The following is a 27054-nucleotide window of genomic DNA, read 5'->3' as shown; positions in this document are numbered from 1 at the left end:
GATCTCAGAATCTCTGCACGCAGAGGCAATAGCCAATAAAAACAGAACCTTCCAAGATAAAAATTTAATGTCAATGGAATGCAGAGGATCAAACGGAACCTGTTGCAAAACCCGAAGAACAAGATTTAGGCTCCAAGGAGGAGCCGAAAATCTTAACACAGGTCTGATCCTAATCAGAGCCTTAATAAAGGACTACACGTCTGGAAGCTCAGCCAGTCTCTTATGCAATTAAACAGACAGGGCCAAAATCTGTCCCCTCAGGGAACAAGCAGAAAGGCCCTTCTCCAGCCCATCATGGAGAACAAAAATAAGATCCTGGTAACCTTAACTCTTGGCCAGGATAAACCACACTCTTCACACCAGAATAAGTAGGTCCTCCACACCTTGTGGTAGATACGCCGAGTAACTGGTATACGAGCTTGAATATGAGTATCAATGACACACTCAGAGAAACTTCTCTTGGCTAAGACTAAGCGTTCAATCTTCACGCAGTCAGCCTCAGAGAATCTAGATTTTGATGAACAAATGGACCTTGTATCAGCAGGTCTCTGCGACAAGGTAACTTCGACAGAGGAGATGAGGACATCCCCATTAGATCTGCGAACCATGTCCTTCACGGCCACGATGGAGCAATTAAGATTACTGATACTCGTTCCTGCTTGATGCGGGCCACCACTCGAGGAAGATAATGGAGGAAAAAGATATGAGTTTGAACCTCCAGGGCACTGCTAGTGCATCTATTAGATCTGCTTGGGGATCCCTCGAACCGTACCTGGGTAGCTTGGTATTGAGACGGGATGCCATGAGATCTATCGTCGGCGTCCCGCACTTGCTGCATATCTCTGCAAACACCTCGAGATGGAGAGACCATTCCCCTGGATGGAAGGATTGCCTGTTGAGAAAATCCATCTCCCAGTTCTCCCCACCCAGAATGTGGATCGCTGACAGCGAACAGCTGTGGGCTTCCGCCCACTCCAGAATCTGAGATACTTCTTTCATCGCCATGGAACTTCTTGTTCCCCCCTTGATGGTTGATGTAAGCCACCGAAGTTATATTGTTTGATTGGAATCTGATAAACTGGGATAAACCCAGAAGTGGCCAAGCCTTCAAGACCTTGAAGATTGCCCTTAGTTCCAAAATATCGATCGGGAGGGAAGACTCCTCCTGAGTCCACAACCCCTGTGCCTTCCTGGCACCCCAAACACCTCCCAGGATGGTCTTAAGAAGCATGTCCCTCGGGACAGATGATCTGGACAGAGCCACCAAGAGAGCGATTCTCTGGATCGGCTCTCTAATACAATCTCTTGAGAAAGATCTGAATAATCGCTGTTCCACTGCCTCAGCATGCACAGTTGTAAAGGTCTGAGACGGAATCTGGCAAAAGGAATGATGTCCATGCAGGACACCATGAGATCAATCACCTCCATACACTGAGCCACTGAGGGACACAAGGAGGTAAGGAGGGCAAGACATGCCGAAGTTAGCTTGCAGCGTCTCTGATCTGTTAGAAATATCCTCATAGATATGGAGTCTATTATAGTACCCAGGAATTTCACCCTGGTACTTGCGATAAGAGAACTCTTTTCCAAGTTTATTTTCCATCCACATGATCGAAGACTGAGAAGGGACACCGAGAATTATTTCACAAGACGAAAGGATGGTGCTTGCATCAGAATATCGTCCAAGTATGGGGCTACTGCAATACCCTGAGTTCTAGCAATGGCTAGAAGAGCCCCCAGAACCTTCGTAAAGATTCTTGAAGCAGTAGCTAGGCCAAACATAAGGGCATTGAACTAGAATTGCTGGTCCAGGAATGCAAACCTCAGGAACTGAAAGTGTTCCCTATGGATTGGAACATGAAGGTAAGCGTCCTTCAGATCTATAATGGTCAAAAACTAGCCTTCCTGAATTAAAGGAAGGATGGAGTATCGTCGCCATCTTGAAGGAAGGGAGACTGTTTAAACACTTTAGGTCCAGAATTGGGCGGAAAGTTTCTCCTTCTTTGGCACCCTGAAAAGGTTTGAATACAACCCAAAACCTCTTTCTTCTATAGGCACCAGGACAACAACTCCTAAAAAGGATAGATCCCGAACGCACCCTAGAAAGGCATCCCTCTTTTCTCGTCTGGTAGACAGAATCGAGAGAAGGAATCTGCCCCTTGGCGGATAAGATTTGAAGCATATCTATCCCAGAGATACCACCTCCAGGACCCACGGATCCTGTATGTCCTTGAACCAGGCGTCTGAAAAAAGAGAGACAGTCTGCCCCCTACACGATTCGATCCCGGGCCGCCCCTTCATGCCGATTTGTTTTCGGCTGGCTTCTTATTCTGCTTGGATTTGTTCCAGGACTGAGTCGGCTTCCAAGTACTCTTGGGTTGCTCGGGCTTGGAGGAGGATTGTTGTCGTTGGGATTTGTCAGAAGGAAAGGAAAGAAAATTAGAAGATTGTCGTCCCTTAGACTTGTTCTTCTTATCTTGCGGTAGGAAGGCACCCTTGCCTCCGGTAACTGTAGAAATAATGGAGTCTAGGCCTGAACCAAATAAAATTGAAACAATCTTACCTCCAGGATCCATGCTGTGGAACAGAATACAGCCTCTCAAGTTTGACAGTCTTATAGCAGCGCTCCTGACATAGACTTGAGTTAGAGAAGTAGGCAGTGAAACTCATCAACACTGATGGCTTAGGAGCTATTAGCAGTAGTCTGGATGGTTTCGCAGAAAAACTTTCCCTGCATCTCAAGACTCTAACTTTCATCAATGCTTTCACTGAGAGGTTGACATGACTACATTAAACTCCAGTCCTATCTCAAAGGGCAGATACCTTTTTTCAGGACTCTTCTGACACTTCTCTGCCACCTCCTAACGTGACTAAAGGCAAAGAATGACTGGGGTAATGAGGAAGTGGGAGGGATATTTAAGTCTTTGGCTGTGGTGTCTTTGCCTCCTCCTGGTGGCCAGGTGTTGTATTTCCCAACAATAAGGAATGAAGTCGTGGACTCTCCCTATCTTAGAAAGGAAAACATGTTCTTGCTCTGAAAAAAAAATAAAAAAATATTTTTATGTTGTGAGGTGTGTCATTGCCCAACAATAAGTGGGAGTTTTAGCTATTTTCCAGCAAGCAATCAGTCCATAGGGATGAGCTGTGCACAAACATGCAATTTATATCAATTGCAAAATTAATTTGAAAATGTTAGTCTTTCATTGGGGAAATAAAATTGTAATTGCTCCTCTGATATATACATAGTACACATTTTTGAGGCCTGTGTCCCTTTAAAATGATCCTGCTATACACAGTATGCTTTGGGTTCAAAAATATAAAACCAACAACATTATATATAGGTGGCATAAGAAAACTGAAACAAAGGACTGTATACTTACATTAGATCAGGTCTAAAGTGGTGTAGTAATGCACAAAAAGCCAAACCATTTCTCCATGATGTTGTAAAATTGGTAATTTTAACACCTCTGTATGTCTGTGTAACTTCTTTGCACCAGGCAAGTAGCGACAAACTGGCATTTGGTTGCCTCCCCAAAGTTGGACTTGGTAACGGACTAGGCTGGAAAAAGATTTAAAAAAAAAATACATCTATCAACAGTTGTGGAAATGAATAAATAATGTACACAAAAATAAACAATCAAGTACATAAATAAAAAAAAAAAAACTCTCATAATCATTAGTGACTTATGTAAATAAGCACACTAAACCTTAAATCAACAGTCTCTAAAGTCAGAGCAGGGGTTGATCGATTTATTTTAAATTTAAAGGGACATAAAACAAGTTGGGACATAGACAAAATATAATAATATATGTACTTTAATTACTTTACCTGCAAATTTATACTGCAGTACCTCGCCATTAACCCTTTCTTTTAAGTTTCTGAATTGAACAGCTCTAACTCCCCCCCCACAATTCCTTTTATGGTTGCATCTATATCCCACATTGATTTGGTAGAATGCAAAACTTTAACACTCATTATCTGCTGAAGGGTACCTAGAAGCAAATAAGCTGCTGCTGTGAACTCAGTTGAAATACAATGCCTGCGTTTCTGATGCTAAACACTGATAAGAAGGGGTGGATCAGACTACTCCAGACAGCATGGCTATGTAACTAATTTTGCTTATTTTTGAAAATTATTTTAAAACACTTGCCAGCAATTTTTTAAAAATAATTTATGCAAACTATTTTTACTTAAAGGGACGTAAAAAACCCCAATTTTTTTCTTTAATGATGTAGATAGAACATAACATTTTAAACAACTTTCTAATTTACTTCTATTATTATATTTTCTTCGTTTTCTTGTTATCCTTATTTGAAAAGCAGAGATGTAAGCTCAAGAGTGTGCACGTGTCTGCAGCACTATATAGCAGCAGTTAACAACAATGTTATACATTAGCAGTAGCACTAGATGGCAGCACTATTTCCTGTCCTGTAGTGCTTCAGGCATGTGCATGTTACCTACCTAGGTAGCTCTTTAACAAAGAATAGGATGAGAATTTAACATTTTTGATAATAGAAGTAATTTGGAAACTTTTTAAATATTTTATTCTCTATCTGAATAATGAAAGAATTTTTGGGGGGTTTAATGTCTCTTTAAAGGGACACTGAACCCAATTTTATTCTTTCATGATTCAGATAGAGCATGCAATTTTAAGCAACTTTCTATTTGACTCCTATTATCAATTTTCCTTCGTTCTATTGCTATCTTTATTTGAAAAAGAAGGCATCTAAGCTTTTTTTTTTGGTTCAGACCTCTGGACAGCATTTTTTTTATTGGTGGATTAATTTATCCACCAATGAGCAAGGACAACCCAGGTTGTTCACCAAAAGTGGGCCGGCATCTAAACTTACATTCTTGCATTTCAAATAAAGATACCAAGAGAATAAAGAAAATTTGATAATAGGAGTAAATTAGAAAGTTGCTTAAAATGTCATGCTCTATCTGAATCACGAAAGAAAAAAATTGGATTCAGTGTCCCTTTAATTAACCCTTTTATGATATGCACAGATCTCAACCTGTTTTGTGGTCTGCAATTTGTCAGGCCCTATAAATGTATGTACACCAAAACAAAAATAAAAAAAAATATTCCTTTTGCACTTTGTAATCAGAGGAGAAAACCTAAACCTTTTTTTATTTCTTGGTACATAATTATGTCAAAACACTCCTCCTGATATTATTACATGGTACTGCAAATATTTACAATTTAAAGGGATATGAAACCCAATTTTTTTCTTTCATGATTCAGATCGAGCATGCAATTTTAAGAAACTTTCTAATTTACTGCTATTATCAATGTAGCCACCAATCAGCAAGCGCTACTCAGGTGCTAAACCAAAAGTGTGCCGAGATCCTAAGCTTACATTACTGCTTTTCAGATAGCAAGAGAACAAAAAAATGAATAATAGGAGTAAATTAGAAAGTTGCTTAAAATTACAGTCTGTATCTGAATCACGAAAGAAATAATTTGAGTTTCATATCCCTTTAATTTATAGGGACACCTTGAGTGGGATTGATTCTGCATTATGTTACTATAAAGTGGTCATTATGTGCATCTGTAGTTGCTATCTGCCTAAGTCAATTAGGGAAATATATGTAGCAGGGTTAGAGCTAAATTACATGAATAGTGGCAAAATAAATCATGAATCTATATTGGAAGTGTGTTTATCCTCTGCATAAATAAACATTTTAGATAATATAATATTAGTCATTTTAAGATGTAAGAGATCCTCAATTATTTTGATTAACTGACAATTGCCTGTCTCTGCAACATTAAGTTTTGTAATAAATGTCTTTTTGTGCCTTTACACACTCCAGTCATTAAAGAAATATTGTTAAAGGAAAACCTTAAAGGGACAGTAAAGTCAAAATAAACGTTTATGATTCAGATAGACCATGCAGTTTTAAGATACTTTCCAATTTACTTCCGTTATCAAATTTTGCACAACCTTTTTATAAACACACTTTCTGGTGAACAAGATACTACGGAGCATGTGCACAAGTTCACAGGGTATACGTATACTAGTCTGTGATTGGCTGATGTCTGTCACATGATACATGATACAGGGGGCCGGCAAAATAGTAGAAAAAAATAAATTTAACCCCTTAACGACACGAGTCGTACAGGGTACGTCGCACACAACCTGGTCTTTAAAGACCAGCGACGTACCCTGTACGACTTTGGGGATTAAAGCGGCTGGAAGCGATCCTGATCGCTTCCAGCCGCTTTACGGTTATTGCAGTGATGCCTCGATATCGAGGCATCCTGCAATAACCTTTTTCCCCCATCCGATGCAGAGAGAGCCACTCTGTGGCCCTCTCTGCACCGGCATCGATGGCCGCAATCGTTGGTGGGTGGGAGCTGACCGTGGGAGGCGGGTGGGCGGCCATCGGTGACAAATTGAAGAGAGAGGGGGGCGGGATCGGGGGCGGGGTTGTTGGGCGCGCGCACGGGAGCGCGCGCGTGCACGGGGGCCGGTGGGTGGGCGCGTGCACGGGGAGGGAGCGGGTGGGAACCGCTACACTACAGCAAATTAATTATATAAAACTGGCAGTAAGGGGGGATACAATCCCCAACAAAAATAAATCTAAGGGATCTGGGAGTGGGTGGGGGATTTGTCTGTGGGGGGGGGAAGCTACACTACAGAAAATGGATTTTTTTTAAAAAAAAACAAAAAAAAAAACATTTGTATTTGCAAACAGGGTACTGGCAGACAGCTGCCAGTACCCAAGATGGCTCCCAGTAAGGTAGAGGTGGAGGGTTAGAGAGCTGTTGGGGGGGGGATCAGGGAGGTTGGGGGCTAAGGGGGGATCCTACACAGCTGCATATGTAAATATGCTTTACAATTTTTTTTTAAATTTTAAATATACCTTTTATTTTATTACTGGCAGACTTTCTGCCAGTACTTAAGATGGCGGGGACAATTGTGGGATGGGGGAGGGAAGAGAGCTATTTGGGAGGGATCCTGGGGTGTGATGTGTCAGGTGGGAGGCTGATCTCTACGCTAAAGCTAAAATTAACCCTGCAAGCTCCCTACAAATGACCTAATTAACCCCTGCACTGCTGGGCATAATACACGTGTGGTGCGCAGCGGCATTTAGCGGCCTTATAATTACCAAAAAGCAACGCCAAAGCCATATATGTCTGCTATTTTTGAACAAAGGGGATCCCAGAGAAGCATTTACAATCATTTATGCCATACTTGCAAAAGTTGTTTGTAAATAATTTCAGTGAGAAACCTAAAATTGTGAAAAATTTTACGTTTTTTTTAATTTGATCGCATTTAGCGGTGAAATGGTAGCATGAAATATACCAAGATGGGCCTAGATCAATACTTGGGGTTGTCTACTACACTACACTAAAGCTAAAATTAACCCTAGATGCTCCCTACATGCTCCCTAATTAACCCCTTCACTGCTGGGCATAATACACGTGTGATGCGCAGTGGCATTTAGCGGCCTTCTAATTACCAAAAAGCAACGCCAAAGTCCTATATTTCTGCTATTTTTGAACAAAGGGGATCCCAGAGAAGCATTTACAACCATTTATGCCATAATTGCACAAGTTGTTTGTAAATAATTTCAGTGAGAAACCTAAAGTTTGTGAAAATATTTGGGAAAAAGTGAACAATTTTTTTTTATTTGATTGCATTTGGTGGTGAAATGGTGGCATGAAATATACCAAAATGGACCTAGATCAATACTTTGGGATGTCTTCTAAAAAAAAATATATACATGTCAAGGGTTAATCAGGGATTCCTGACAGATATCAGTGTCCCAATGTAACTAGCGCTAATTTTGAAAAAAAAAAAATGGTTTGGAAATAGCAAAGTGCTACTTGTATTTATGGCCCTATAACTTGCAAAAAAAAACAAAGAACATGTAAACATTGGGTATTTCTAAACTCAGGACAAAATTTAGAAACTATTTAGCAGGGGTGTTTTTTGGTGGTTGTAGATGTGTAACAGATTGTGGGGGTCAAAGTTAGAAAAAGTGTGTTTTTTTCCATTTTTTCCTAATATTTTATAATTTTTTTTAAAGTAAATGATAAGATATGATGAAAATAATGGTATCTTTAGAAAGTCCATTTAATGGCGAGAAAAACGGTATATAATATGTATGGGTACAGTAAATGAGTAAGAGGAAAATTACAGCTAAACACAAACACCGCAGAAATTTAAAAATAGCCCTGGTCCTTCAGGGAAAGAAATTGAAAAATGGCCGTGTCCTTAAGGGGTTAAAATCTACTGTTTATTTGAAATTCAGAGTAGGTGTTAAATCATTGTCTGTTTATTATACACTTGTTAATTATGCAATTCTACTGTATTGAGTGGTCCCTGAATCAATACTATTAGTCTGGACTGTAGAAGATTTTAACACTTTAAAGACCAAAGTTTTTTTTCCACCCATTTAAGGTTATGTTATTTATGATTGGTTCAGGGGTCTGTGGGGTGGCTTATAAGGACGAGGGCACCAATTGGCTCCCTGTACAGGCATTATGGCATGGGTTGAGAAACTGCCAATGTCTTTAAAGTTCACAGATCTTTTGGTCAGGGCATGTGTATATTCTGAAAGACATGGACTGTGCAACATTTATAAAGATCCAGATGGGTCATAACCAGTTTATCCATTGGAATAAATGACCTACATAGATACATGTATTGCTGAATATTATTAATGTTTGTTTCTTCTTGACAAGGTAAGAACATACATTCTCCTCAAAGTAAAAAAAAAGTTGATTAGCTCCACCCATAGATGTTATTGTTTGATGTTGATAAAGGTCACTTATTAGTTGACAGTTTTCAGTGCTAATACTCCTCAAGAGACACAGATAGCTGGTTACACTGAGCCTTAGCCTTTGGGGTTAACTTCTGATGGACGTAGTAATGCAAAACTCTAGACTTATGTCTGGGACAGAACAAAATGATGCAAAAATCAAACAGCCGTTAAGTACTTTAAACACTCCAGGCGCTACATCTAACTCCGTAATTGAAACACACCCCAAGACTTCCTAAAATTATGTTATGTAAAATTATCTTTTCAGTTTCAATGGAGTAAAAAATGAAAGGCACAGAGGTACAGAGACAGTAAAAACCATGCCTCAAAATCCTGTAGACTCCAATGACAACATAGAAAATAATTGGTTGTATCATGTTTAATTTTACGTAAACATGTTACTATGATATATTTACAGCTGTAAAAAACTACTCAAACGGTAAATTAAAATATATAAATATAAATATATATATATATACACACACACACATACTAACCCATCAAATTCAGAGCCTGTATTAAAATGTGTATGGGAGATATGAAACCTAAATCTTCTCTCATGATTCAGATAGAGCATGCAATTTTAATTTACTCCTATTATCAAATTTTCTTCGTTCACTTGGTACCTTTATTAAAAGGAGGAATGAAAGCTTAGGAGCCAGCCCATTTTTGGTTCAGCACCTGGGTAGCGCTTGCCGATTGGTGGCTAAATGTAGCTACCAATCGGCAAGCTCTTAAAATTGCATGCTCTATCTAAATCATGAAAGAAAAAATTTGGGTTTTATTTCCCTTTAAACACTACAAATTGGAGATGTAATTCTAGAATAAAACAGCTAAACTGCAGATCTCAGTGCAGTACAAAAATTCAACAAGGGCTGACTAAAAAAAACTATAAAGTATGTATGAATAAGGAAAACAGCACATCATGTGAAAGTAATATTTATTATAATGTAGGACAATGAGAAAACATTTATGAGACAGCAGATACCCCAAAATCCAGTCTGCAAAGCTTAATAAGGGCAACAGATAAGGTCTATATTGCTGCTTTACAGATCTCTGAGGATACTTTAGCTTCTTTTCTCCTGGCGGTACAGACTGAATGTACAAACAAATGTATTTAAAAATGATATCCAGGCAATTATATTGAGAAGCAAACCATATACAGAGTTTTAGGAGGCAGTAAAGGGTGTTGGTATATATACAATAATACAGACAGTTAGAGCCATAAGTAAAATCTAAGGAGCCTTTGCTCCTGGGATTTCTCAAGCCTTGCCTTATTGTATGAGGAACTGGCTTATTCTGTGCTTGATGTGCTTTAATGGAACAACGCACAATCATGTAATTTGGATGAGTTTGCTGGAAATTAATTTATGTGAGAAAGATGAACACCTTCTTGGTTCTCCTCAACTCCTCGATGTAAGAGTGGTACGGTTTAGGTACTTTCCAATACCTGGGACCCTAAAACAGCCACACAATGCAAGCTTTCAAACTGGGAACAAGGGAAGGGTGCACAGGCATATGTAATCACCCTAGACATATACAAAACACGGAAGGGAACTGCACTCTCATACCGGACCGGGTACACATCCAGGGCTGAGCATGTTGCAGGGTCATGGGATGTGTACCCGGTCCGGTATGAGAGTGCAGTTCCCTTCCGTGTTTTGTGTATATATATATATATATATATATATATATATATATATATATATATACACACACATACACACACATATATACATAAATATATATATATATACACATACACACTACTAGATACTGGGAAGAGACCTATAATCTTACTATCTTACTGTATCTTAGATTCAAAGCCCCCTAAAGTATGCTCCAAATAGAGGAAAATACTGGTGCAGACCCTTAAAATATTTATGAATTAAACTTGGGAAGAAAGATGTGGATTAAAAAAAAGAGATAATCTTCTTTGTATCCAAAAGTAAGGGAATACAGCACTCTTTTTAAAAGTTTGGGCTTTTTATTTTTAGAATCTTATTTCTCAAAAATCCACCTGTTGCAAGATATCCTCCTAACAAAGGTTGCTACAAACTCATTAAAGTATCTAATTACCTCACATCAAAACCTAGCAATTATACTTCATATCCTTACATATTGAAATATATCAAACTTGCTACTTATATCCTAAAAGGTGTGTACTTATTGATACTAAACAATCTTACAATGTTGCAAGCATTATAAGTGCACCGTTGCTTTAAGAGATACAAAAAACTTTTTTAACATGTTAGATGCACATTAAGTTATTAAACATCTTTTTATGATCAATGATAGTCCCACAAATACTAAGAGGTGCCCCTCAATGCTAAAAGAACTTCCACAGGGAATTAGGAATAAGATTAACTCAGTGATATTGTGCCTGCTGACCGCGGTTTCCACCGCACTTAAGGTCTATAGGGTTTTTCTTTTTTACATATTACTTATTTATGCAGTTGGTTTCCCAGCAACTTTTTCATATAGGATCAAACTTATGCGGCAAGTCACCGTAAGTATACATGTTACCTCCACTGGAACTGCCTTGTAAGTTCACTGTTCCCCAACGGCTCTTTCGTTATGCAGCTAACAGCTGAATCCACGCTGTTTGAACAAAGTGCTCTGCAACATATGCTCGCCTGAGCCGAATATTAGTTACTTGGAACATGGTCATTTGGATTAGGTAAATTGCGCTCAACCATAGAGTGCCCGGTGCGTGACGTCATCAGTTTCACTTCACTTAGCTGTCTTTAAACCCCAAAGGATCCTTTCCTGCAAAATTGCAGACTTGAGTAGAGTCTTTCTTGCCTCTTACTTGATTTTCGTTCCTTTATTCCCTTGAGAGTGTACTTGCTTCTCTGCAAATTATGCTTGCTGCAATGTTAGTATCCATTTAAAAGAAACAGTCCTCTCATGAAGACTTTTTGCCAACATACACATATACATATATGCATACATACAGATACACACACACACATATATATATATATATATATATATATATATATACATACATACATACATACATACACACACAGAAAATAGTGAAATACAGGGCTAGCCACCTCAACAACTATCTTCCTCGCAGTCTTTTTTAGGGGTGACTACCAGGTCAGCACAAAGAAGGCAAGGCTTTTGGAGGAAGGCCCACTTATCGATCCCGCCACAGGAGTATATAATTGTGAATATTAGTACACACGCCTTATCTGAGAGACATGTACTCAATAAAAGACTGACTTTTGTACCAACGGCACATACTGATAAACTATCTTTATATGTGGACAGCATGAAATTTAAGCGCCAATTGAAATTAGGAGATTTTTTCCAAAATGTACCCAAAGATGAAAAGCTTTATCCTTTAAGGCAACCAGTACATTTGACCCAGCAATCACCAATCCCAACATTCAAATATACACCAGACTGACAACAATTGTGTGAACGTAATAAATCCACACCATTCAAACATAACATGACCAAAGAAGAATGTGCAGCTATTACAACACACTCTAACAATGCTGATATAGTAATCCGCCCTGCTGATAAGGGTGGTGCAGTGGTACTACAGAAATACCAGGACTACCAGGACTACAGAACAGAAATACTGAGGACAGCTAAATGAAGGTTACACTTATAAACCTCTACCAGGTGATCCTACGCTACAGTTGAAACAACAAATCAATACAATAGTAAATGATGCACTCTTGAGTGGTTGGATCGACACGGTTTTGCATCCAGATACACGCCAGATAAGTAAACAGGAGCATTTACCTGGGTTCAAACCCACAACCTTCTGATTCGGGAGCGGTGGAGCTAAACACAACACTACATCTCCCTTCGCCATATCTTATATAAAATCTTTCTAGGGGTAGACTTACGACCCTGAATCGTGGTCTTAAGAACCGATTCGAAAGACCCACGATTAACTAAAAACAAGAGAACAATCTTCAAACAGACAGTTTCAGAGAAACAATATTTGGATGATGGAAGGACCCCTGAGGCAGAAGGTCCTTCCCCAGCATAAGTCTCCATGGAGATAGAGACGACATCTCTACTAGATCCACCTATCAGGTCCTGCGATGCTACGCAGGAGCTAGTAGAAACCCAATGCTCTCTCCCACTTGAACCGAATGATGACTCGCGGAAGGAGAACAAACAGGAGGAGGATATGGCAACCTGAAGTTCCAAGGAAATGCCAGAACATCTATTAGAGGACTTGAGGATCTCTTGACCTCGAACTGACTAGGAAACTTGGGTTCCGACGAGGCCCCAGCAGAACCAATTCTGGAAAACCCCCATTTGGGAGATAACCTGGAGAACACTCCCGGATGGAGTTCCCACTTACCCGGGATGATAAGTCTGACTGCCGCGTCCCTGTTGTCCATTCCAGAAATGTGGATGGCAGAAGGACAATAACTGTGAGCACCTACCCAGAGAAAAAAATGTGAACTTAAGTTCCTCCTTAGAAGGTGATGAAAATCAGAGGCTATGTTATCTGTCTATTACCCGATAAAAAGGGGTAAAGACAACTGAGGTCAAACCCTTAGAGCATTAAAAGTCACTATCAGCCTCAAAAGAGAAGAGCAAACTTCTCCCAGGACCAAAGTCCCTGCGTTATAATACAAGCAGCGAACCCGCTACCTCCCGCATGATAAGCGAGCGCTCAACCCTTTAAGCTAATTCTACAGCGAGTTAAATAATTAGTATTTATATAGCGCCTCTCTCCCAGTGGGACTCCAGGCTCTTTTTCAGTGCTCGCTCTCGGAATTAACCACACCGGCAGCTGAATAGTAATAGTTATTATTACTCAATGTAATGGTACTCCTTTTATCGACCTTGGAAGGATGAAGGGCTGAGTTGGCCCTGCTGGGATCAAAACCTGTGACCTTGTGTAATCAAGGCATTTACCAACTGAGCTCCCTCACCGGCCTGGCTTTACTGACCTCCGACAGAAAGAACTTCCTTGAAAAGATCAACAATAATTCCTTAGTAGAATACTGATGCAGCTGGGACAAGGGAGCTCTTTTACAGCTCCACTTCCATCTGTGGAATGAAGAAGAAAAAAACAACGAAACCTCCAATGAGATCTTGTTTGTCCAAAAATGTTGCCTGGACCAAGAGGACGTCAAGGAAGGGATGTCACTGCAATCCTGGAACCGATCACGGTCCAGATTGTTCAAAAACACTGGGAGCTGTTGCAAAGTCATTATTGGCCCACCAACTGAAATTTAAAAAAAAAAAAAAAAATTCAGCTGGAAAGCAAAACTCAGTAATCTGAGCTGATCCCCTTGAAAGGGAAACTGAGGATATGCATCCTTTAGATGTAATGCCGTTATAAACTGACCCTCTAGCACCAATGAAGAAGGGAGAAAAGAGTCGCCATCTTGAAGGACGGTACATGCCTAAATCAAGACAAAAAGTAGTTGGAACAGAATGGAAAAGCAACTAGATTCTGTTCCTAAACTGGAACAATCCCTCCAAGAGAGGAAAATTCTCAACACATTTCAATAATGCCTTTCTCTTTATCTGGGCCTCAAAGAAACATAAGAGAAGGAACCTACTTTTGGAAAGGAGAAGATATCAATTCATAACCTTGGGATACTATATCTACAGACCCTTAGGGATCTAGGACATCTAGTATCAAGACAAGAGAGAGAAAAAAAAACTGAGACAGACTGCCCCCCATAGAATCCAATCCTGTTATGTGTCGAACCTTCATGCTGAATGATAGTTAGCTGCAGTCTTCTTTATTTACTTCCCTCTCATCCAAGACTGACAGGATATCCAAGAGAATTTGGACTGCTCCTGCTTGGAAAAAACAAAGGGCAAAACTTCAAAAATAAACTATTGGCTTAACAGCCCTTCTGTTAGTGATCTCCTTATTGAATCCTCCAAAATGGAATCCGACAAAGCGTTCCCAAAAGAAGCCACACTTGTCCATAAAAGTTTTGTAAACGAGCATCCATCCTAAATAAGGTTTGAAGGACTCTAACCAGAATAGCAATGGCTCCATGATATTTAAAAGAGACAGCTATTACAGACAGGCGAAGGAGTAATCCTCCCCATCCCTGAGAAAATTCTCTTTATACGGTCGAGAACAGGAAAATGTTTACAAATGAATCCTAGTAAATACAAAAATTCACTAGATTCTAGAGGATTGACAACGACAGGAGAGTCGAAGTTTACCAAGTAGCCAACCCCTCCTAAACAAAAAGGAGAACCGGCTTGACTCTGAAGAGAACTCCTTCAGTAACAGATGAAGGAATTACACTGTCCAAATCAGAAGTTTAACCCTCAGATGCTACCGACTATCCTGCTCAAAAAAAATTAAGAAGGACAAAATGAGTAGCCGCAAGCAGAGCAGAGACCTTACCATCTGATGCATAAAATAACCTCTTGCGTTTTCCCTTTAAGACAGGAAAAGCAGATAAGCCACAGATGCCCAAAAGACACATGGGCAGACAATTCTGCGTGCAAATAACTCTTCCAGGAGATTGAGAGGAACCGCAGGGCACTGCATGTGACACCATAAAAAAGGCTTGGAACGATTGAGGAGAAAGCTGTGGCATAGCCTGAGCAGCATCATCCAGGAAGACATGAAGCTAAAATAATTTTATTAAAATATTTAAAATGTTTAAAAATGACACGTCAATTTAAGAATTATATATTTATGAACAGAGCTCTGTTCCATACAGCAAAGGAAAATTATACACAGATAATGAAAATAGAATTTCCTTAGGTGAAGGAAATCCAACATAAACAAATGCACATTGAGATTACAGATAAATCCATCATGAACGGTTCTGAATAACGCTCTAATTCTCAGACATCATAATTGCTTTTATTATTTTAGAAAAATGCCAGTAAAACAAGACACACACTCTGTTTAATACCCGCTCTGATGTAATGTGCAGTAAACTTACAGACGATAACTGACTTTGGGCACACATTTTGGAATGAAAATATCACAATTTTAATAATAAAGTGACTTAGCACTCTGGAATCCTTTGCTATAGGGCTTGCATCTGAAAAAAAGCCGTTCAGAAAGAAACTCTATAAATACTATAAAATGGCGCCTCTCTGCTCCGTATTGAGAAGAGAAGGCGGGGTCACATGGTCGGAGCCAGAGGAAAAAGAAATGGCACCGTTCCACATTATTACTGAAGAAAAAGGTGGAAACCTATATCAACAAGAATGGAGCGTGTTCTACGCTACATTCCAAAGTCGAAACCGGTACACAAAATAAATAAATAAAAATTTGTGTAGTCGTTAACCCAGAGCAGACTCTCTCGCTCTGCAAACTAGGCACCTGAAAAAAATGTCCTTATCACTATACAAATTCTTTCCTACTCTGAGGACTTTATACAACATAGCAGTCTTAACATAAATAAGAAGCTAACAATACTGAACCTACAACAGAGGGTTAACTCCTTCCTGCCCTGAAGGATATTAACCCCCAGCCTCCATAACACATGCATCAGTGCCCTGCGCTGCTGTAAAAAACCCTTACCCCTGAATGATTTTGAGTCCCAAATTGAATAGCAGGGAGCCTTAACCCATTCAGTTCCAGCCTTCTAGCCCCAGAAGAACAAAAGGCACTTACCTGCATTCTAGCCGTCCGGCAGTCAGACGACTCACAAAGTTTGAAACGATGCTGCTCCTCACAGAGACCTGTGTAAAAAGACAGAGTAAGCTTACTCAGGCTTTCTATACCAGGGCAGCAACATGCTAGAAAAACGCAGCAAAGCCCACTTTAGAAGTTCCTAACTGCTTTAACGCCACCACAGCCCTGCTGAAGAGACTAACGTGATGTACAGCTAGACCCAAATTGTGATGGAAGGCCAGAGCAATCTTGCCCAGACTTTAAAATAAAAAAATCTTGATAGAAGAATCTTAAATCAGGACACCTAATTACTTCACCTCTTCCTTGCACTAGAGGCAAAGAGAATGACTGGGGGTTGTGGGAAGGAAAGTGATACTTAACAGTTCCTGTGGTGCTCTTTGCCTCCTCCTGCTGGCCAGGAGTGATATTCCCAACAGTAATTGATGATGATCCGTGGACTCACTGTGTCATATATATATATATATATATATATATATATATATATATATATATATATATATATATATATATATATATATATACATATATATACACACACATACATACATACATATATAAACACAAACATACATACATACATATATATATACACACATACATATTTATATATATATATATATATATATATATATATATATACACACATACATATATATATATATATATATATATACACACATTCACATACATATATATTTACATACATATATATATATATATATATATATACACACATAAATACATATATATATTTACATATATACATACATATATATACACACATATACATACACATATATATATATATATATATATATATATACACACACACATTTCTTTCATGTAATTAGCAAGAGTCCATGAGCTAGTGACGTATGGGATATACATTCCTACCAGGAGGGGCAAAGTTTCCCAAACCTTAAAATGCCTATAAATACACCCCTCACCACACCCACAATTCAGTTTTACAAACTTTGCCTCCTATGGAGGTGGTGAAGTAAGTTTGTGCTAGATTCTACGTTGATATGCGCTCCGCAGCAGGTTGGAGCCCGGTTTTCCTCTCAGCATGCAGTGAATGTCAGAGGGATGTGAGGAGAGTATTGCCTATTTGAATGCAATGATCTCCTTCTACGGGGTCTATTTCATAGGTTCTCTGTTATCGGTCGTAGAGATTCATCTCTTACCTCCCTTTTCAGATCGACGATATACTCTTATATATATATATATATACCATTACCTCTGCTGATTTTCGTTTCAGTACTGGTTTGGCTTTCTACAACATGTAGGTGAGTGTCCTGGGGTAAGTAGTAAGCTTATTTTCTGTGACACTCTAAGCTATGGTTAGGCACTTTTTTATAAAGTTCTAAATATATGTATTCAAACATTTATTTGCCTTGACTCAGGATGTTCAACGTTCCTTATTTTCAGACAGTCAGTTTCATATTTGGGATAAATGCATTTGTTTCAATCATTTTTTCTTACCTTAAAAAATTTTGGCTTTTTCCCTGTGGGCTGTTAGGCTCGCGGGGGCTGAAAATGCTTCATTTTATTGCGTCATTCTTGGCGCAGACTTTTTTGGCGCAAATTTTTTTTTTCTGTTTCCGGCGTCATACGTGTTGCCGGAAGTTGCGTCATTTTTTGACTTTTTTTTGCGTCAAAAGTGTCGGCGTTCCGGATGTGGCGTCATTTTTGGCGCCAAAAGCATTTAGGCGCCAAATAATGTGGGCGTCTTTTTTGACGCTTAAAAATATGGGCGTCATTTTTTGTCTCCACATTATTTAAGTCTCATTATTTATTGCTTCTGGTTGCTAGAAGCTTGTTCACTGGCATTTTTTTCCCATTCCTGAAACTGTCATTTAAGGAATTTGATCAATTTTGCTTTATATGTTGTTTTTTCTTTTACATATTGCAAGATGTTCCACGTTGCAACTGAGTCAGAAGATACTTCAGGAAAATCGCTGCCCAGTGCTGGAGCTACCAAGCTAAGTGTATCTGCTATAAACTTTTGGTATCTGTTTCTCCAGCTGCTGTTTGTATTGCATGTCATGACAAACTTATTAATGCAGATAAAATTTCCTTTAGTACTGTTACATTACCTGTTGCTGTTCCGTCAACATCTAATTTTCAGAGTGTTCCTGATAATATAAGAGATTTTATTTTTTAAATCCATTAAGAAGGCTATGTCTGTTATTTCTCCTTCTAGTATACATAAAAGTCTTTTAAAACTTCTCTTTTTTGCAGATGAATTTTTAAATGAACATCATCATTCTGATACTGATAATGGTTCTTCTGGTTCAGAGGTTTTCTGTCTCAGAGGTTGATGCTGATAAATCTTTGTATTTGTTCAAGATGGAATTTATTCGTTCTTTACTTAAAGAAGTATTAATTGCATTAGAAATAGAGGATTCTGGTCCTCTTGATACTAAATCTAAACGTTTAAATAAGGTTTTTAAATCTCCTGTAGTTATTCCAGAAGTGGTTTCTCTCCCTGATGCTATTTCTGAAGTAATTTCCAGGGAATGGAATAATTTGGGTAATTCTTTTACTCCTTCTAAACGTTTAAGCAATTATATCCTGTGCCATCTGACAGATTAGAGTTTTGGGACAAAATCTCTAAGGTTAATGGGGCTGTCTCTACTCCTGCTAAACGTACTACTATTCCTAAGGCAGATAGTACTTCATTTAAGGATCCTTTAGATAGGAAAATTGAATCCTTTCTAAGAAAAGTTTACTTATGTTCAGGTAATCTTCTTAGACCTGCTATATTTTTAGCGGATGTTGCTGCAGCTTCAACTTTTTGGTTAGAAGCTTTAGCGCAACAAGTAACAGATCATAATTTTATAGCATTATTATTATTCTATAACATGCTAATAATTTTATTTGTGATACCATCTTTTGATATCATTAGAGTTGATGTCAGGTATATGTCTCTAGCTATTTTAGCTAGAAAAGCTTTATGGCTTAAAACTTGGAATGCTGATATGTCTCCTAAGTCAATTTTGCTTTCCCTTTCTTTCCAGGGTAATAAATTATTCGATTTTCAGTTGGATTCTATTATTTCAACTGTTACTGGAGGGAAGGGAACTTTTTTACCAAAGGATAAAAAATCTAAGGTAAATTTAGGTCTAATAATCATTTTCGTTCCTTTCCTCACAACAAGGAACAAAAGCCTGGTCCTTCATCCTCAGGAGCGGTATCAGTTTGGAAACCTTTTCCAGTTTGGAATCTATCCAAGCCTTATAGAAACCTATAGCCAGCTCCTAAATACCCATGAAGGTGCGGCCTTTATTCCAGCTCAGCTGGTATGGGGCAGTTTATGTTTTCTTCAAGGAAATTTGGATCAATTCCATTCACAATCTCTGGTTTCAGAACATTGTTTCAAAAAGGTACAGAATTGGCTTCAAGTTAAGGCCTCCTGCAAAGAGATTTTTTTCTTTCCCGTGTCCCAGTAAACACAGCAAAGGCTCAGCATTTCTGAAATGTGTTTCAGATCTAGAGTTGGCTGGAGTAATTATGCCAGTTCCAGTTCTGGAACAGGGGCTGGGGTTTTATTCTATCTCTTCATTGTACCAAAGAAGGTCAATTCCTTCAGACCAGTTCCGGATCTATCTATATTGAATCGTTATGTAAGGATACCAGCATTCAAGATGGTAACTGTAGGACTATCCTGCCTTTTGTTTAGCAAGGGCATTATATGTCTACAATAGATTTACAGGATGTATATCTGCATATTCCGATTCATCCAGATCACTTTTAGTTTCTGAGATTCTCTTTTTAGACAAGCATTACCAGTTTTGTGGCTTTACCGTTTGGCCTAGCGTCAGCTCCAAGAATTTTTTTCAAAGGTTCTCGGTGCCCTTCTGTCTGTAATCAGAGAACAGGGTTTTGGTATTTCCTTATTTGGACAATATCTTGGTACTTGCTCAGTCTTCACATTTTCGCAGAATCTCATACGAATCGACTTGTGTTGTTTCTTCAAGATCATGGTTGGAGGATCAATTTACCATTCAGTTCATTGTTTCCTCAGACAAGGGTAACCTTTGTAGGTTTCCAGATAGATTCAGTGTCTATGACTCTGTCCTTGTCAAAACCTTCAGTCACAATCATTCCCTTTGGTAGCCTTTTGCATGGAAATTTTAGGTCTTAGGACTGCCGCATCGGATGCGATCTCCTTTGCTCGTTTTCACATGCAACCTCTTCAGCTCTGTATGCTGAACCAGTGGTGCAGGGATTACACAAAGATATCTCAATTAATATCTTTAAACCGATTATACGACACTCTCTGACATGGTGGACAGTTCACCATCGTTTAGTTCAGGGGGCTTCTTTGTTCTTCCGACCTGGACTATAATCTCAACAGATGCAAGTCTTACAGGTTGGGGAGCTGTGTGGGGGTCTCTGTCGGCACAAGGGGTTTGGGAATCTCAGGAGGTGAGATTACCGATCAATATTTTGAACTCCGTGCAATTTTCAGAGCTCTTCAGTCTTGGCCTCTTCTGAAGAGAGAGTTGTTCATTTGTTTTCAGATAGACAATGTCACAGCTGTGGCATACATCAATCATCAAGGAGGGACTCACAGTCCTCTGGCTATGAAAGAAGTATCTCGAATTTTGGTTTGGGCGGAATCCAGCTCCTGTCTAATCTCTGCGGTTCATATCCCAGGTATAGACAATTGGGAAGCGGATTATCTCAGTCGCCAAACGTTGCATCCGGGCGAATGGTCTCTTCACCCAGAGGTATTTCTTCAGATTGTTCAAATGTGGGAACTCCCAGAAATAGATCTGATGGCTTCTCATCTAAACAAGAAACTTCCCTGGTATCTGTCCAGATCCCGGGATCCTCGGGCGGAAGCAGTGGATACATTATCACTTCCTTGGAAGTATCATCCTGCCTATATCTTTCCGCCTCTAGTTCTTCTTCCAAGAGTATTCTCCAAGATTCTAAAGGAATGCTCGTTTGTCCTGCTGGTAGCTCCAGCATGGCCTCACAGGTTTTTGGTATGCGGATCTTGTCCGGATGGCCTTTTGCCAGCTGTGGACTCTTCCGTTAAGACCAGACTTTCTGTCGCAAGGTCCTTTTTTCCATCAGGATCTCAAATCCTTAAATTTTAAGGTATGGAGTTTGAACGCTTGATTCTTGGTCAAAGAAGGTTTCTCTGACTCTGTGATTAATACTATGTGACAGGCTCATAAATCTGTATCTAGAGAGATATATTATAGAGTCTGGAAGACTTATATTTCTTAGTGTCTTTCTCATCATTTTTTCTTGGCATTCTTTTTGAATACCAAGAATTTTTCAGTTTCTTCAGGATGGTTTAGATAAAGGTTTGTCCGCAAGTTCTTTGAAAGGACAAATCTCTGCTCTTTCTGTTCTTTTTTCACAGAAGGATTGCTAATCTTCCTGATATTTCATTGTTTTGTACAAGCTTTGGTTCGTATAAAACCTGTCATTCAGTCAATTTCTCCTCCTTGGAGTTTGAATTTGGTTCTGGGGGCTTTTCAAGCTCCTCCTTTTGAACCCATGCATTCTTTGGTCGTTATATTACTTTCTTGGAAAGTTTTGTTTCTTTTGGCCATCTCTTCTGCCAGAAGAGTCTCTGAATTATCTGCTCTTTCTTGTGAGTCTCCTTTTCTGATTTTTCATCAGGATAGGGCGGTGCTGCGAACTTCTTTTGAATTTTTTACCTAAGGTTGTGAATTCTAACAACCTTAGTAGAGAAATTGTGGTTCCTTCATTATGTCCTAATCCTATGAATTCTAAGGAGAAATCATTGCATTCTTTGGATGCTGTTAGAGCTTTGTATTATTATGTTTAAGCTACTAAGTCTTTCCGAAGTCTAGTCTATTTGTCATCTTTTCCGGTTCTAGAAAAGGCCAGAAAGCTTCTGCCATTTCTTTGGCATCTTGGTTGAAATCTTTTTTTCATCATGCTTATGTCGAGTCGGGTAAAATTCCGCCTCGAAGGATTACAGTTCATTCTACTAGGTCAGTTTCTACTTCCTGGGCGTTTAGGAATGAAGCTTCGATTGATCAGATTTGCAAAGCAGCAACTTGGTCCACTTTGCATACTTTTTCTAAATTCTACCATTTTGATGTGTTTTCTTCTTCTGAAGCAGTTTTTGGTAGAAAAGTACTTCAGGCAGTGGTTTCAGTTTGAATCTTCTGCTTATGTTTTTCATTAAACTTTATTTTGGGTGTGGATTATTTTCAGCAGGAATTGGCTGTCTTTATTTTATCCCTCCCTCTCTAGTGACTCTTGTGTGGAAAGATCCACATCTTGGGTAGTCATTATCCCATACGTCACTAGCTCATGGACTCTTGCTAATTACATGAAAGAAAACATAATTTATGTAAGAACTTACCTGATAAATTCATTTCTTTCATATTAGCAAGAGTCCATGAGGCCCGCCCTTTTTTGTGGTGGTTATGATTTTTTTGTATAAAGCACAATTATTCCAATTCCTTATTTTATATGCTTTCGCACTTTTTTCTTATCACCCCACTTCTTGGCTATTCGTTAAACTGAATTGTGGGTGTGGTGAGGGGTGTATTTATAGGCATTTTAAGGTTTGGGAAACTTTGCCCCTCCTGGTAGGAATGTATATCCCATACGTCACTAGCTCATGGACTCTTGCTAATATGAAAGAAATGAATTTATCAGGTAAGTTCTTACATAAATTATGTTATATATATATATATATATATATACACACACACATACATATATATATATATATATATATATACACATACATATATATATATATATACACATACACACATACATATATATATATATATATACACACATACATATATATATATATATATATATACACACATACATATATATATATATATACACACACACACACATATATATATATATATATATATATATATATATATATATATATATATATATATCAGTGATGTGCAGTCACTAGAGGCAGGTGAGGCAGTGCTTCACCTCTCATATGGGCAAAAATATATATATATATATTTTTATTGGCTTTAAAAAAAAATTTAATTTTTTTCCCCCCAGCTAAATATTGTACAATGGAGAGGCACAAGCAGGTCTGCCCACCATTACACAACAGGCTGCACCACCTACTGGATGAAAGTGGTTAAGATCATTGCATGGCCCATTAACTGCTTATTTGAGGCAGTCCTATTTGGGCTGAACCAATCCAGTGAGAGGCATTAGTAAGTGGAACTTAGGGTGGGGCTGGATGTTAAATCATATAAAACAAAACAAAAATGAAAAAAAAAACAACTTTCATATATTGTGTTGCTGTCCTGTGAACCTGCTAGCTTTGCTAAAGTGAAAAAGAGAGTTCTGTTCTTCCCCTCTAAGTGCAGTGGAATGTGCCACTGTCACTTCCTGAATCCTTATACAGAGCAGGAAGAGAGGCAGAGAGAGCAGTGTTTCAGCCACATCTTATTAAAGTAAGATTTTACTGAAAAGGATTCTGTTAGTGAAAATGATAATTTAATGAATGTGGTTTAGTGTTTTTTTACTCTTTTACAGCAAAGGATTGTTTTTGTATTTTGTTTACTCAAAATTTACACCGACTAACTTAGCAGCTTGCCTCTGTACTTCACACTAAATTATAGTTTCACTTTATGAACTCTCTGTAGCTCTGCCGTTTTATTACTTAAAAATGCAGTGCCCCCCCCCCGTGTGTGTCTATCTATCCATCTCTCTCCTTATGTGTTGTTCTCCCCCATGGTCTCTTTCTCTCTCTGTCTCTTCCTCCCCCTCTGACTCTCTCATCCCTTATGTGTCTCTCTAACCCTCTGTGTGTGATTGTGTCTCTCTCTCTCTGTGTCTCTCTCTAACCCTCTGTGTGTGATTGTGTCTCTCTCTCTGACCCTCTGTGTGTGATTGTGTCTCTCTCTCTCTCTCTCTCTCTCTCTCTCACCCTCTGTGTATGATTGTGTCTCTCTCTCTTTCTCTCTAACCCTCTGTGTGTGATTGTGCCTCTCTCTTTCTCTCTCTCTCTAACCCTCTATGTATGATTGTGTCTCTCTCTCTCTCTTGCTCTCTAACCCTCTGTGTGTGATTGTGTCTCTCTTTCTCTCTCTCTCTCTAACTCTCTGTGTGTGATTGTGTCTCTCTCTCTTTCTCTCTCTCTAACCCTCTGTGTGTGATTGTGTCTCTCTCTCTAACCCTCTGTGTGATTGTGTCTCTCTTTCTCTCTCTCTCTAACCCTCTGTGTGTGATTGTGTCTCTTTCTCTCTCTCTCTAACCCTCTGTGTGTGATTGTCTCGCTCTCTTTCTCTAACCCTCTGTGTGTGATTGTGCCTCTCTTTCTCTCTAACCCTCTGTGTGTGATTGTGCGTCTCTTTCTCTCTCTCTCTCTAACCCTCTGTGTATGATTGTGTCTCTCTCTCTTTCTCTCTCTCTAACCCTCTGTGTGTGATTGTGTCTCTCTCTCTTTCTCTCTCTCTAACCCTCTGTGTATGATTGTGTCTCTCTCTATTTCTCTCTCTCTCTAACCCTGTGTGATTGTGTCTCTCTTTCTCTAACCCTCTGTATGTGATTGTGTCTCTCTCTCTTTCTCTCTCTCTCTAACCCTCTGTGTGATTGTGTCTCTCTCTCTCTCTCTCTTTATTTCTCTCTCTCTAACCCTCTGTGTGTTATTGTCTCTCTCTTTCTCTCCCTCTCTAACCCTCTGTGTGTGATTGTCTCTCTCTCTTTCTCTCTCTAACCCTCTGTGTGTGATTGTGTCTCTCTTTCTCTCTCTCTAACCCTCTGTGTGTGATTGTCTCTCTCTCTCTCTCTTTCTCTAACCCTCTGTGTGTGATTGTGTCTCTCTCTCTTTCTCTCTAACCCTCTGTGTGTGATTTTGTCTCTTTCTCTCTCTCTCTAACCCTCTGTGTGTGATTGTCTCGCTCTCTTTCTCTAACCCTCTGTGTGTGATTGTGCGTCTCTTTCTCTCTCTCTCTCTAACCCTCTGTGTATGATTGTGTCTGTCTCTCTTTCTCTCTCTCTAACCCTCTGTGTGTGATTGTGTCTCTCTCTCTTTCTCTCTCTCTATAACCCTGTGTATGATTGTGTCTCTCTCTATTTCTCTCTCTCTCTAACCCTGTGTGATTGTGTCTCTCTTTCTCTAACCCTCTGTATGTGATTGTGTCTCTCTCTCTTACCCTCTGTGTGATTGTGTGTCTCTCTCTCTCTTTATTTCTCTCTCTCTAACCCTCTGTGTGTTATTGTCTCTCTCTTTCTCTCTCTCTCTAACCCTCTGTGTGTGATTGTCTCTCTCTCTTTCTCTCTCTAACCCTCTGTGTGTGATTGTGTCTCTGTTCCTCTCTCTCTCTCTAACCCTCTGTGTGTGATTGTGTCTCTCTCTCTCTAACCCTCTGTGTGTGATTGTCTCTCTCTTTCTCTCTCTCTCTAACCCTCTGTGTGTGATTTTGTGTCTCTCTCTTTCTCTCTCTCTAACCCTCTGTGTGTGATTGTGTCTCTCTCTCTCTTACTCTCTCTCTCTAACCCTCTGTGTGTGATTGTCTCTCTCTCTCTCTTTCAATCTAACCCTCTGTGTCTCTCTCCCTCCCCCCCCCCCCCCCCGAGTGCTTTTCTGTGTTTCTGTCTACCTTTTATTTATTTAATTAATGAATTGGTAGTGCCATCTGATGATGTGGCTTTATTTAAAGGGGTGGGGTCAAGCGCCCCACCATCTTTAAATTTCACCAGCCGCCACTGGATCAAGACATTTTTATATTTACTGAATAATGAAAGAATCTATAAGCATAATTTTCAGCATTAAAGTAAAAATTATGTTTTAAACATTTTAATGGGCATGGATTTCTAGATCTCATAATCAGAGCAAGCATTGTGTTATCTGGCAAGATTTTCTGTTACAATCCTTTTAGACTAAAATCAGATGTTTACTAAGTTGACCAGTTTTCCAAGACACCATTTAAAGGGACATGAAACCCATATGAAACCCATATGCAAATTTAAATAACACTCCAATTTACATCTAATATCTAATTGTCTTCATTCTTTTGATATCCTTTGTTGAAAATCATATCTAAATATGCTCAGTAGCTGCTGATTGGTGGCTGCACATAGATACCTCATGTGATTGGCTCACCCATGTGCATTGCTATTTCTTCAACAAAGGATATCTAAAGAATGAAGGCGTATCCTAGCCACTGCCTCTCCAGCCTCTGATGTCACTGATATATATATATATATATATATATATACACACATACATATATACACATACATATATATATGCATATACACATATATACATACATACATATACACATACATATATACATACATACATATACACACACACACATATAACATAATTTATGTAAGAACTTACCTGATAAATTCATTTCTTTCATATTAGCAAGAGTCCATGAGCTAGTGACGTATGGGATATACATTCCTACCAGGAGGGGCAAAGTTTCCCAAACCTCAAAATGCCTATAAATACACCCCTCACCACACCCACAAATCAGTTTAACGAATAGCCAAGAAGTGGGGTGATAAGAAAAAAGTGCGAAGCATAAATATAAGGAATTGGAATAATTGTGCTTTATACAAAAAAATCATAACCACCACAAAAAAGGGTGGGCCTCATGGACTCTTGCTAATATGAAAGAAATGAATTTATCAGGTAAGTTCTTACATAAAT

General features: G+C 39.0%; 1 protein-coding gene across 5 annotated transcripts in view; it reads right to left on the bottom strand.

Moving 5' to 3' along the window:
* EHBP1 (EH domain binding protein 1) overlaps positions 1-27054 on the bottom strand; it is a 1033533-nt gene that overhangs the window by 404587 nt on the left and 601892 nt on the right. For all 5 annotated transcript variants that reach the window (XM_053712059.1, XM_053712060.1, XM_053712061.1 and 2 more), the window contains one exon: positions 3381-3559. In XM_053712059.1, the coding sequence (XP_053568034.1) occupies positions 3381-3559 (179 nt within the window). The remainder of the gene's footprint in view (positions 1-3380; positions 3560-27054) is intronic.

The sequence above is a fragment of the Bombina bombina genome, chromosome 4, assembly GCF_027579735.1.
Source record: "Bombina bombina isolate aBomBom1 chromosome 4, aBomBom1.pri, whole genome shotgun sequence".
Lineage (NCBI taxonomy): Eukaryota > Metazoa > Chordata > Amphibia > Anura > Bombinatoridae > Bombina > Bombina bombina.
The sequence above is the reverse complement of the archived record's forward strand: the minus strand, read 5'-3'. Positions and strand labels throughout refer to the sequence as shown.